The following is a 15,003-nucleotide window of genomic DNA, read 5'->3' as shown; positions in this document are numbered from 1 at the left end:
AAATATTTATTTAAGAAAAAAATAGAAAAGAGAAACATGAATTGTCTGTTTTGCCCATAATTTTAGCCACGGATTTGACTGAAATGGATTTGCACGTGGAAAAATTATATAAATTAACAAAGAAAAAAATTTTTAGTAGATAATTTTAGCCACGGATTAGCCCGAAATGGATTTGCACATGGAAAAATTATATAAATTAACAAAGGAATTTTTTTTAGTTATTGTTTTTCTTAATTTTCTTCATGTTTTTTTTTTTTTTTTTTTTTTTTTGTATTTATTTATTTTGTTCTGTATATATATATATATATATATATATTATATATATATATATATATATATATATATATAATGATAAAGTAATAATTCAACTGTATTTATTAAAATGTTGTTATATTTCAGCTCTGTTCAAACATTAGGATTATGCCACAATCTTACTTGCAGTATAAAACTACCCTTCTGAATGAATACAGAAAACTTGGAAGTTTGCGACTGGCAAATGCAAGAAGTGTGGTCAAAATTGATGTTAATAAAACACGTAAAATATATGATCTTCTTCTTGAGGAAGGTTTAGTTTCAAAAGGATAATAGTAGCACAATTCTTTTATAAATTTCATTTGTCTTTCATTTTTTTACATGCTATCATTTTTCATACAAAGTGTCAAACGAGTAATGTATTTTGTCTAAAATAAAATATAAATTATTTATTTCTAAAGTGACATAGTGGAATTTGTTTTTAACAGTAGTGAGACCCATAATGAACAAAAAATAAATAAAAATATGCTGTTTATATCGTTTTCCGAGTAATTAATTGCAGAGCTGCCAACTTGCAGGGTCATGGGTAAAAATTTTACTTTCGACTGTGAATTAAATACTACTACTGAAAGTAAAATTATACAGTCATTTTTTTTCATGCTCCTTATGCACCTAAATTCAGAATATAATATAATATTGAAACATTTTAAAATTGTTAAACTATTAATAGGGATAATTTTCAAAGCTTGAGCTATTTCATCACTAATAAATATAACTACCTAACAAACTGATCTTGTATATGTATATCTGAATTATTAAACTGTTATGGCAGATGAAATTTTAAACTCAAAGATTCAAACATAAATATTAATACCATGAATAAATATTTTTCTTGATGAATATACAAGCTGCCAGCTATGTACATGATATTAGACTATAAAGAATAGAAAATATTAGTTCTGCTTAACTTTCAAACGAGGATCTTATTCACAACATACAAGCTCTGAAGCTTTGTATTTTATGGTAAGCTTTTTATAGTAAGGTTTAAGTGATATTTTTGATGGAAAAAAAAGGGAGATTTCTCAGATCTTATTTTATTTTACAATATTCATTAATTTTTCCAAATCACTACATTTTGGAGATATCATGACCGAAGGCACTGTGGGTTTTAAGTGTTTTTATGATGGATAAAGGTTCATTGGCAACAGGCTATCAGTAAGTTACCTTTAAAAAGCTGTCTTTTGGCAACAAACTAAAATGCCTGTTTTCAAAATTCTCGAATTGTTTCACAACCTGTGCAAGCTCTAGCATTTGATTGTTTTTACAATATTGTTTGCATTCACCAATTACAATTATTTTTTAATATTCTATAGAAATGGTTACATGGAAAATACATATCATCAATCAAAAAGGCCTTTAAAAAAAAGAATTAGACGAAAATCTCAAATAAAACATTATTTATTTGTGTCATCAGCTTGAATTATGTTTTGTTGTGAAAAACTTGCTCATCTATAACAAATTTTAGGTTACAAAATTACTTAAATTTATCAAAATACCTGTAGTTCTTAGAGTCATAGAAATTCTTAACATCTCTCAACACTATTTTCAAAAAAATGAATCATAATATTGAGTAAACACTTAATAAATAAAAAATAATTACGTATATAAAAAATATTAAATACAAAATTTATTGATATATTTTTTAGTTAATTATTATTTTAACTGTTTTGAAAACTATATCTTATTGATATTTAAACTAAGAAAACCCCAAGAAAAATGTGCGACGAAAGCAGTTAATTGAGTTTGAAAGCTGTACAAAATTTCTGTTTTTTGCTTCTTTAAGGTAAATTCACACAAAATATGCACCACGTATATGTTATTTTCATTAGTATGTATTCGCATTAATATGTGTAATATTTATATTCGCATTAATGTTAATGGTACCTATTAAATTTTGATGGTCAAATTTACTAGAAATTATTACACTAGAAACTTTACTAGAAATACTACTTTACTAAATATAATACTTTACAAAAATTACTACTTTACTAGAAACAACTACTTTACTAGAAATAATTATTACAAAATAGCTTTTTCAAAGATTTTTAAACAAAGTTTTTGACATTTTAATTTAAAGAATTAAAGTTTGAAAACTAAAACTTTGTGTTTAAAGATTTTATTAACTAATAATTAATAGTATTAGTATTTGTTAACAAAAATTTTAGTATTTAGGTTACAAGACCTTAAAATATTTTAATCTCCTTTAATCTAAACATTTAAATTGAATATTTAAATGCCTTGAAATTGAAATGCCCTTTAGACAGAAGTATATTTAGTATTAAAATTACCTATTCGCGATCGCAACGAACTATAGGGGGCGTTGTTGTATGAGACGCTTACCTGCGATTTCCATATGAACCGTCATTCAGTTACTCTGGAGACCCCATCACTTTCTCCGCTAGGGCGACATTTCGCCACCGCTATTATTAGCCACGCCCCTATAGGGAGTGACTTAATTCCATTCCATTCTTAGCCGTCAAGTGGCTCCCCCAAAGAGGAACTAATTTTCAGCCCTCTATCGGACTTCAATAATCTTATTTTATTTCATAATTCACTAGGTTTTTCACTGTTATTTTTATATTTTTATTAAATATTAGGATTTTTACACCATTTTCATTCTTTTTCACTCAATTGTTTTAACTTTTATTACACATTTTGCTTGCGGTTTAAACTTTGTTTAAACTATTTTTTCCCTCATCTCTTCATGTTATTTCTAACTCATACTTTATGTTATCCAACATAAATATTTAAGTAATTTTTTACCCCTTTTTTCTATTAACTTTGCACCACTAATATGTGTAACTAATTTTGAGCCATGTTATCTTTCATTTGATATTACAGAGGATTAAGGGTCGGAGGACCCAGGTACCTCAATAAAACTAGGCTAAGAGCCCCAATGACTACTCTGGAGACGTCGTTAATGTAGCGTGTAGCATTGCAACGTTCCTTCTTTAATGTGGCTTATTAAATTTAAAAAAGAAAAATGCTTGATCTTCTTTCTTGTACAACCGAAAACAAAATGGTATCTCTTTTTATTAGAGAAGGAATATCCAAAACACATCGGAAAAATATTTGTACATTAACAGAAAAAAATATGTATATTCTTATAAGAGTTAAAACCTAATGCCCGAGAAATAGTATTACTAAATTTAATGATATAACATGAAAGGCCCATTTAAACTTTACATTCTATAGTTTTAAGAATCATAATTAGTTCAAAAATTAAAATGAACAAAAAGTATACATAAGCCTCATAATTTTATGAAATTTAATTTTGTAAACAACGTTTTTTGACAACAATTTTTATCAAAAAATTTCAAGTTTCAATAAAAATCATTATTTAGAAACTAAGAAACGTAAAATAAAGAATGCTGACGAAACAAAAACAAAAAAAAAAAAACAATTCTTTTTTGTCGCCATTTTTAGTGCTACGAATATTCGTCTTTGGGATTTGCCAAAAACAAAACAAGATGCAATTTTATTTTTTCAGGAGGGAAATATTTTACCGAAAAAACGAAAATGTACCAATTCCCACAACATAAAACTTTATCTTGGCAAACGTACGTTTTGGAAATGTTATTTCATTTGGAATCTTATTCATCAGAGTTCATATGGCGATATGATTGTTTTGAATCTATGCTAAACTCTATATCGGCTCATTTTCCACCGAAATCCAACTAACTATTTTGATTTTAAATAAAGTGTTTTATTTTATGAACTGTCGCAAAAATTTTAAGTGTAGATTGGCGGCACTTAAAAACCGCCAAATCTGTAGCGGCGGTGGCGTTAATACGTCGTAAGTACCGAATTTTTATTCCATACTTTTCTGAATCATATTATTTCAAACATTGGAATATACAAGAAGTATACATAAACACATAATGTTATACCATTTAATTTTTCAAAAGTATTTTGAGAACAATTTTTATCAAAAAATTATAAACTAAAAAACGGAAAATAAAGAATTCTTAGGATAAAAAAAACCATTTTAAGAATTATTAACATTGAAATAAAAACCTTCATATTGTTTCTTTTTTTATTATTCTTATAGTTCTTAATCAGACGTAAAAAACCATTCTGTAGAGAACCATCATCAAATGAAAAAAAAATATTTACAAGCAAATTTTTTATTGTAAAAATCATTGCACTTACCTGATTTATGATTCCCGGAGAATTCCAAAATGATAAGTTCCTTGTTTGAAAACTTTATTCTCAAATAATAGATACATAGTTTATACCTTCATTACTTTTAGATAACATACTACACAGCAAAATTTTATAATTGATATGAATTTGAATATGTAGCTAAAAACAGAATAGCTGAATTCTAGTTGAACTTATTCTTACAAAATTAAAAAAAACTTACCAAGAAAACGATTTAAATTAATTAAGAATCAGCACAAATGGCACTATTTCAAGTAACTTGGATAATTTTTTATTGTTGTTTTCCGAATTATATGGATACAGAAATATATAGTATTCTATAACGAAGATGAATATGCTATAACTATTACAATTCTGTATGTTCTGAATTCATATTTATTCACTGGAATGACGAAAGCAATGTTGACTTCACTTTAATTCGTAATGAATTGAAGACAGAAGAAATGCATTTTACCTTAATACACACATCTGTAACAGTATCCGAAATCGGAAGTCATCAGTTGCAAGTTTGTTGATAATAGAAATTAAATATTATTGAGGAATTTTTCTTCAAATGTTTGGCGTGTTCTGTTCCTGAAAGATTTACTAATATTCTGGAGATTTTTTTCAAGTTCTTCGGCCTTTTCCTTAGGGAAATTTTGTTTCTTATTTGCTGCTAAAAAATGGCGTCTGATTCAGTCAATGACTTTGATGGAACTAAATGAAAACGTGATAAATTAATGTCCGATATTTACAGGCTCCCGCTAGACGGCGTACTCGAGCGTTGCGATCGCGAATTACAGTTATACATAGTTATACTTTAATTTTTGATTACTTATGCTAACCTGCATATTTTTTTTACCACGCGTTTTACTTCATCACTTAAATTATGAATATGAGTTTAGCGAGCTAGAAATATATTTCATTTTTCTCGTGATTTCTTCTGTTTCTATTTCTTTCAAAACATTTTGTCAGCTCATGTTGAATCTGTCAGCTCCATAGAGTAATAAATAGAGTAATTTATTTATAACTCTATGGTCAGTCATGTTGAAACAATGAAAAAACAAGTTTTTTCTATTTTGCATGCGAACAACTGAACGTAGAAAATAGAAATTATCTCAAAATGATCCAAAAAATATTAGCAATTTATGCTAAAAACTCTGCTAAAAGCCATTACATACAAAACACCCCATAAAAATTTGCCAACTTCAAAACAAAACGAGATCTAAATCAGTGCTACCGTTCTCGTGTTTTTAGCGAAAATCACTTCAGATAAACTTGCTATTTTAAATGCAGAGAGAATTCACATCCAACTACGTTTTCTTTTTGTTTATGACATCATTGGAGTGCATATTTATTGCCGGCTGAAGACGTTGCCCCCCCCCCCCAGCGATACTGAAAACAGCGTCCTTAGCAACCTTTTGAAAAGGAACCTTTTTAAAAAAAAAATTTAAAAAAATCCCCTTTCGCCGACTCTGTGCATGTTTCTTATAAGACCAAATAAGTACCATGAGCAATATATGTTGTACATTTTATTTCATGATTAATGTGTCCCGCAGTGGACTGATCGTTAAGACACGGCTCCCAGCAGATCATCACTGGCTGCGGTCAGTGCCATAACCACCTAGAGTAGATCTAGACCTTCTATAAAAAGGTCTAGGCCAGTGCGCGGGTGGATGACCACTTGGATCAGTCTGCGTAGGAACCGAGCGTGTGCGTTATTGGTCCTCGTTAAACTTTTCTACCCTTAAGTGCTCGACTTCACGTGCATGTCGTTGGGCTACCGAAGCATCCCCTCTGCAGAGGATCAAAATTTTGATGGTTTGTCTTCGGATGATCCTCAGGGATGTTTCCCAGACCGTCGCCAATAGCCCATTGTGCGCTCTAGTGCGACGTAAATTAACTACAACATCATGATTAATGTTCCTTTTAGGCCTAAGTGAGGAAAAAAAACTGGGTTTCTTTTTTGAAAATGAAATAGTAATTGATAGAAAGTAACAATTTTCAACATTTCTTTTGTGTTTGCTCAATATTTTTGTTTATGCGCTGGATTAATTTGTCGAATTTCTTATAATTCCAGAACCATTTGTGCTTTAGGATTCTGAAATTTGGACAAAGAATATGAAGAAAAATTTTACCCCCCAATCCTAAAAATCGTTTTCAAATTTCAATTAGTTATAACAGATAATTGAAAAATAAATTTTTCATGTTGGTCCTTGTTATAAATTTTAAACTGTAGATGATTTCATTCAAGAGTTTATTGCCCGTTCTTTAATGTTTAATTAGTTTTTACGAAATCAGTAATCGACATGAATAGCATTTGAAGACTATGTCAAAAAATTAGTATTTCTAAAGTTATTTGAAACCACGTGGTTTGTACCTTTATAGTTTCTGAAACGTGTTTCTATGAAATTAAAGAATTTAAAATCAATGATGAAGAAATGAAATGAAACGTTATGCTCTTGAAAGGCGTAGTTAATGGAGAAAATGTAAATAAATGACATACTATTATGTTACGTCAATAATGCTTAATTATTTTTTTGCAAGTACTGCTGGTATCATAGTAATTGATCTGAGATGTATTTCCTTCTTTTTACCGAACTTTCATATGAAAGCTTTAGAAAAACCGTGTTTTTTTCCCATGTTATTGATTGGAAAAATAGTGCGTAGCTGTAACAGGAAAATTTCTGCATAATTTTAACCAAGGGCTCAACACTTGGAGGGTGGTACCAAATACTCTAATATAGAAACTGCTATAGGTATTGTGGAAATAGATTTTTTACGGTCCACCGAACAGGGATGTAAGCACAAAGTAAAATTTATGATAAATTTTGGCTATCATGAGTCGGCCTCCAGCAACAGTATCATGCCAAACATACGGTCCACCGAACAGGGATATAAGCACAAGGAAAAATTTATGATAAATTTTGACTATCATGAGTCGGCCTCGAGCAACAGTATCATGCCAAACGTACGGTCCACCGAACAGGGATATAAGCATAAGGAAAAATTTATGATGAATTTTGACTATCATGAGTCGGCCTCGAGCAACAGTATCATGCCAAACGTACGGTCCACCGAATAGGGATATAAGCACGAGGAAAAATTTATGATGAATTTTGCCTATCATGAGTCGGCCTCGAGCTACAGTATCATGCCAAACGTACGGTCCACCGAACAGGGATATGAGGAGAAGGAAAAATTTATGATAAATTTTGACTATCATGAGTCAGCCTCGAGCAACAGCATCATGCCAAATGTGACTGATTGCATGCTTTATTGATACAATGTTTATATCTACAATAATGATGCTTTATGTCGATGGGATGAACTTCTAAAAAAGTGTTTTGCTTAGTCTAATAATGTTAAGTCGACTGGAAGGACATTAAACAAAACTACTAAAAATAATATTAAATAAAAATAAAAAAATAGTAATATTTTAGCTCTATTATTTGTGTTACGTATTTTAGTTTTGTATACGCTTTTGTAGTGTAAAGAGTGTGGCGGAATCTGTGAACTGAAATGTTCACATCCGATGCCGGACTTTCCCGAGAGCTTGCTTGCAACTCCAACTTATACTCAATTAAAATTTCCACTGAATTCCAGGAAAATATTAATTGTTAAGATTTCTTTTTTTTTTAAGTATCGTAACTTCTACTTTAATTTAACTGATAATTTAATTGCTATTCTCTAATAATGCTTAAAAAAAATACTATCTTTAGTTTTCATCCATTATGATCATAACAATTAGATTAGCAGCAGATTTATGATGGAAAAAAAAGTTTCTAATTATACGCAAAACAATTACATCTGACATCAAATCGAGATTTACTGTCAGCACGTATTACAAAGATTGGGAAAACACATAACACAATTAAAAGAAGAGAAAAAAACGAAACCTAAGATGCATAAGCATTAAATAAAATTTAAAAAATTAAGAGAAAAAACTTTTCGATGGTTTTGTATAAAAAAGTAACAAAAAGAAATATGTCTAACTTAAAAGAACAAATTTGATGTAGTCTCAGTTAATTCTTTATTTTATATCAGTTTTATCTTATGTTGCAAGAATATTTAAAGAAAGCAGATAAAAAGTCAAATTAAATCAATCAAAAACATATAGTTAACCAATGACTTTTCATCTGCTTTCTTTAGAAATTTTATAAGAATTTTTTGATTGCAAACATTTTAAAATAAGCTTTCTATAAAATGAACATAATGTCTGAAAAATTAACTAAGGAAATATATGGTGTAACTTCGAGTTGATATAGTTATCAACTCGAATCCACACCCAATATTTTATTTCTTACTTTTTCACGAGAACAATAGATAAGTTTGTTTTAAAAAATGTAATTCATTTATTTTTTTTATTCTGAATCTTACTGCGCATGCGTCCGTCAAAGTGACAAAGAAACTTTATGCATCAGGAACAGTGGCGTATCTAGGGTATGGCAAGTATGGCGAATGCCATGGGCGCATTATTTCAAAAAGGCGCAAAATCAATCAACATCAACGATTATTTTTTTAATTAAAAATTAGACTAATTTTTTTCTCAAGTTATGGCAGAATTAAAAAAAGCATACAACATTTAACCTTTCCTCGAGGGCTCGAAAAGAAGACATCGAGGTCTTTTAAGAAACTCTTTTTATAACTGGGGGAGTGAAGTATGAAAGGGAACCGCTAATAATAAAAACAAAGTAGGTGACGAGCGTTAAACTATTTTAACCTCCCACTGTTTTTCATTTTTTTAATAACTTCGTTTGAAAACTCATAGACCACCTCAGTTAGGGATAATAGGAGGGCCAAGGTTTCCAGCGCTTTTACATAACTCGAAAAGCGCGGGAAATTTAAGTTGTTATATTGGATTCAACATTTAAAAAAAATGGGGGAAATAAGAAAAAAAAAACATTCCACATACCCCCTCTTTTTAAACGACTTGACGTCTGTGTGATAACAGTTCATACACGTTTCTGCATTCATTCACTAAGACACTTTTCCTTTCATTATACTTTCAAGTTAAGCAACAGAGGATTCGAAATAAATAAAAAAACTTAATATTCATGAATACATTCAAGATAAATACTAAAATAAATCAGTAATAAAAAGTAGCTTTTTCTTTTCTACTATTATATTTACGATGATTTCGGCAAAAACCAAATTTTAATTATAATATCGTAATTTAAAGAATAATGCAGAGTTTTCAATAATTATAATTATTACTCTCTTTACTAACTTTTTGATACATTCCAATAAAAATATTTTTAATTTCAGAGAACTTCCTAAATAATTAACATTTAATGTCGATCGAAATCCTTTGACAAAAAGACTTTTAGCCCCATATTTAATTCTATAACCGTCGTTGAACAGCTGACCTAATTTCGCAGCCTTGTAATTTTGAACCCAATCCAGAAGACAAGGGAACTCCTATATCGAGTAATGGGAGAAATTTGCCTTCGTGGAGCTAACCCGCCTTTGCGTTACATGGAGAGGAAGACCACGAGAATCTCCCACGGTTAGCCTGGCGTCAAGGGGACTCTAACCCATGATCCGTCTACAACTGAGGATATTTCCATGATATTTCACGTCAGCACTATGGTCGGTGCACGCCGGGTGCGGAATTCGTATCAACTGGGATTCGAACTCGGTTCGCCTCATTGGAAGACACACTCTATCCCCTGAGCCATCGCGGCTCCCATATTTAAATTAAAAGGAATTTAAACTTATTTTTTTCTAAAATGTAGCTTCTTATTGCTTCACGATACGTCAAAGCTGTAATAGAAAGAATTTAAGTTATCGCTGATAAAATAAAAAGACAAAATGTAAGCTCATTATTCATTATAGAAAATTACAGGGAATTTTTTTCTTCTTTTTTTAGTGTATTATTAATTTCATTTTTTCTACTAAAAATGAAAAATAAAGCACAAACTTTTTTGAAAACTTTTTTTTAAATTTTTTGAGCAAAAATGAAAAAAAAAAAATTTTTTTTTCCAGGTATAAACGATTATAAAATAAACAGTTTAATAATGTTCATTTAAAAGGGCTATTCACGAGTAAAAGTTATAAATATTAAAGTTCCCAATTTTATAAACAAGCAAGACATTATTTATAAGACTTTATTGAAACTGTAATTCAGAGTCAAACTATAATATTGCACAAGAGAAAAAAAAACACTAAAATAAATAGCCACAAAAAATCATGGTTACATCTAAAAATAAAATAATTAACTTAATAACATAATTTAGATTACAAAAGTATGGAATATGTACTTGCATTAAGAATGTATATTGCAGAATTGTATTGAATGTGTATTGTAGTACTATGTATGATGTTATAGCTCTTGAGTAGCAAATATATAGATATAAGTCAATGCCTTTTTCCTCAGCAATACATAATGTATTTATTTAAAATCGTGTCCTTTTTTATAATAAGATAAAAAGAACAGAAAACAAATCCTAAAAATAATATTTATTGATTTCGTTTATTTAAAATAGTTTACTTAGACAGTCATTTAAATTTAAAATATTTTATTTTAAAAAAATGCTTTTCTACTTAGATTATTTAATATTATTTATGTATAATTGAAAATGCTATACGTTAAATATAAATTATAGTAATATAAGCTGAATCTTTAAATTTAAAATATTAACCTATATGAAAAAATTAGTAGTACAACAGACTAAAAAAATGAAAGGCGAACGAAAGAAACTTTGGAAGTTCAAAAGTTGGTGAGAAACGTGAAGAAATTTTTCTCCCCTTATCTTAAGGAAAGTGAGACCTCCAGTTAAAAGAACAATTTTCGGGGGAGGAAATGAATGGAACCCCTTCAGGCAGAAAAACCAGATGGCCAGATAGTGATGACCAGAGGACAGAGAGATGTGAAAACCATGTGGTGTCCCAGTCTAACTTAGACTAATTATTCTGTAGTGAAATGCTTGTAAATCTTAAATTTTATCAGGGGTTAAAATCTCTTTGAAAAACGTTTTCGGAATTTGCTGAATAGATTTCAAGTAGAGCCCCTTCTATAAATTAGCGTAAATTCTTCCTCAACAGGAGATTTTTACCACCCATGGTGGGAATCACCGCTACTAAAGTGTGAAATACTAAAAATAGGAGGTTCCTCTGATGACTCGCTCTACAAATAATTTAAACCAATGGAATGATTTAATAATGAATACACTCCACTATTTTGAAAAATAAAGGGCAGGCGTTATAAGTAGTTAGGTGCTCATACAAAAAATTCTGCTCGTTTTAGTTAATGTTTCAAAATTTAAGTCAAGAAAATCAAATATTTAAAGTCTTTAGATTTTTATAATCCATTTTGATGCAGCTTCTGCAGGGCTTTTATAGTTGGTTCATATATTTAAGTGTACAACGTGTACTACAAGGATTTTCTTTGATTGTAAGTAATCATTTACTAAATATTTAAATTAATATTATTAAATTAATTAACTACCAAATAATAATTAATTTAAATTAATGCATTATACTTAAATTATTAATTACCGTTATATGCGTTCGTTATATTTTCTAGAAATGATGTCTATATGCAGGGATGTCAACTGCTAAGATTTCTCCGAAATTTTCTATTAAGTGTAGAGAGTTAAAAACTAAACCTTGCAAAATTTTAGATGACATTGGTAAAATTTGAAATTCGTACCACGACGCAACTGGAGTAAAATTGTAATTCATGGAAAATTTCGAATTATTTATACATACGTAGTGGCGGAAAATATAATTTTAAATCAAATTTACATAAATTTTGCTACCACTAGAAAAAAGTTCCCCATTAAGTTGCAAGTTAGCATCTCTGTATGTGTAGATCGAGTGGGACATTTGCTCTCCCTCCTTTTAATGCTATAAATTAAAATTTATAATATTTTTTAGTTTTTATTGTTACTGTTTTATGACAGTACATTTAATATGCACATAGATTTTTTGTATTAATAATTATATATTGTATAATTAAATACTCGTTAATGCATTATAATTATAAATAATATGTAATAAAAAAAACAACTAATGTTAAAATTTCTAATGGGAATGTATTTTTTTAATTTTCCTGAAAAATAATTGCGATAAGTAAGTAATTTTGTGTTTATTACGTAACGTTCATCAAATAGTTTTCAACAACCGATAAACGTTTTTCTTTCTATTCATAAATAGATTTTGAGTTTAACCACTTGTTTTTTTTTCCTTCTTTTCTTTAAATGATTATATTAAGGAACAATGCTTTAAGTGTAAGTTTCAATAATCCTTTTACTTACAAATTGATTTTTTTTAATTTATAAAGACAGGTTTGTTTTGTACTTTTAAATTACATTTATTTAATATTTATCAACCTTTCTTCGAGTTATGGAACACGCTTCCATAGCATCTCGGGTGAAAAATTTTGTAATCTTTCTTTCCCCTGTATCTTTTATTTTATTTCAGATTACAATTTTCTTCCCTTTTCAAGAAAAAAAAAATTTGATTAAATAATTATTTTTTTTTAATTTTATAAGTCTTTCACAATACACATCACTTACATTATGTTTATATCACTACATATTATATTACTTGAAAAAAAATCAATAAAGTAACAATCACAATAATTATTTTTCATTAAATAATTATCTTTATTTTAAGAATATAAAAAAAAACAATAAGCATTTTATGTATTGAAAAATAAGAGCTTGTTTAATAATGAAGTATACGCATTCTTATAATGTATTTTCATAAAGATACAAAAAAAGCCCTCTTTTCCTCAAATATTCCAATCATTTATATTTCTCTTCTTCCTAAAAAGCAAATTTTAAAACTAATTAATTTTGATTATTTTTTAAAAAAAAGTTTTTCCCCTGTTCTACAGGTTGGTCTAAATTCATGTTGTTTGAATATGGTGTTAGGATTCCTGAGAAATAGAATTGAAAAAAAAGTCGGATATTTAAAATTTGATTTCTTAGAAACTATTTGATCAATTTCGCTAAAATATATTATTTTTTAAAACAATGTAAAAAATGTACATCTTACAATTGAATTTTTTTACGAATATTACAAACAAAATAATAAATATTTACGAAAATTTATCTTTTAACAAAGGACCTTTATAATTATGGGAAAAAGTTTTTAAAATTTGATTGAAAAGCTCTCGAGCTACTTCTGATATTGTGGCTACCCCCAATACTTAGGGGTACAGAAATCCAAATCAGTCAAAAAATTGGCATGTTTATTCAGAGAAAGTACGTTTTAGTGTCTGATTTCGTAGCTTGAAATATTGTCCCTGCACTTATTAATTAGCATATTTTAAGTCACCTCCTTGAACCATTGATATGAGAAGAACGTGAAGATCTGATTATTATATCAAAAGTTATCAGGGTAGTCCGTTTATTTATTTATTTTTTTGCGCGTCGAACGTCTGCAAACTTATGATTCAAATCTGTTTAATTTTTTTCTGCTTTTTCTCTAATTTGTTCCATTCTGATGCGAAGAGAATTTTTCATAAATTGATTTTTTTGGGTCTATTTCTTAACTTTTTGCCTTTTTTTTTCACTGTTAAAAAATCAATTATTTCTAGATATTCTTAAACTAAGACGTCAACTTCCTCTAATTTATTTCTCATTAAAGAATGTATTATTGTCGCTATTTTGTCTAGAGTTCTGTATTAATTACTATATGTATATTTTTTCTTATTATCGGTTATTATATAATGTTTGTAAAACTTAATTATATTAAGACCATCGGTTTTTTGTAAATAAAAAGCTAACGAAGTTATAAAATTTGATTGTAGCTATAAATCGTAATTATTTACACTGTGATCTTTAATGAATTTATTATATTGTGATGATTTTATTGTTTTGGTATTAGCAAATCATGATTATTTTTAAAAACAATTAATTTTATTCAGTTTAAATTTTGAAAATAATGGGTAATCATCTGGTTATGTTATAGTTCTTCTTTAACTCAGAGACATTTGTTGTGCGTGCGTATTTTTGTTACCTAATTGTATTTGTTGCTTAATTAAGCAAATTGTTAGAATTGTTATTGACAGTTGAAGAAACGCAAGAGAAACTTCTTTAAATATGATAAAGCAGACTTTTTTTTATTTCTAACTAATGCTGATTTCGAACACACGTGAATGCATTACAATTAAAAAGAGATAATTTTATTGTTTTAGTTAATTTTTATTTATTTATTAATCTATTAAAAAAAATTGTATTGCAATCTTTTTGGAAAATTTTATAAACGTTATTGAACAACCGATCCAATTGTTTGAGTTTGCGACTGCTGATGTTCAACTTCGTAGCCTTGTAATTTTGAACCCGATTCAGAAGTCAAGGGAACTCCTGTATCAAGCACTTTGGAGAAATTTGCCTTCGCGGAGGACATTTTTGATTGAACTAATCCGCATTTGTGTTACATGGAGAGGAGGATCATGAAAGCCTCCCGCGGTTAGTCTGACGCAAGGGTAACCAATGATCCGTCAATGAGGATACTTTACGTCAGCACCGTGGTAGGTGCGAGCCGGATACGGAAATCGAGTCGAGCAGTCAAGGCTGGGAATCGAACCTGGCT

General features: G+C 28.8%; 1 protein-coding gene across 3 annotated transcripts in view; it reads left to right on the top strand.

Moving 5' to 3' along the window:
* Ada2a (Transcriptional adapter 2A) overlaps nucleotides 1-712 on the top strand; it is a 27,501-nt gene extending 26,789 nt beyond the window's left edge. For all 3 annotated transcript variants that reach the window (XM_016061579.4, XM_016061584.4, XM_087159464.1), the window contains exon 11: nucleotides 400-712. In XM_016061579.4, the coding sequence (XP_015917065.3) occupies nucleotides 400-585 (186 nt within the window). In that variant the 3' untranslated portion in view covers nucleotides 586-712. The remainder of the gene's footprint in view (nucleotides 1-399) is intronic.
* Nucleotides 713-15,003: the final 14,291 nt, after the last annotated feature.

This window comes from Parasteatoda tepidariorum, chromosome 3 (assembly GCF_982258835.1).
Source record: "Parasteatoda tepidariorum strain Cologne lab strain chromosome 3, Ptep-v5.0, whole genome shotgun sequence".
Classification (NCBI taxonomy): Eukaryota; Metazoa; Arthropoda; class Arachnida; order Araneae; family Theridiidae; genus Parasteatoda; species Parasteatoda tepidariorum.
The sequence above is the reverse complement of the archived record's forward strand: the minus strand, read 5'-3'. Positions and strand labels throughout refer to the sequence as shown.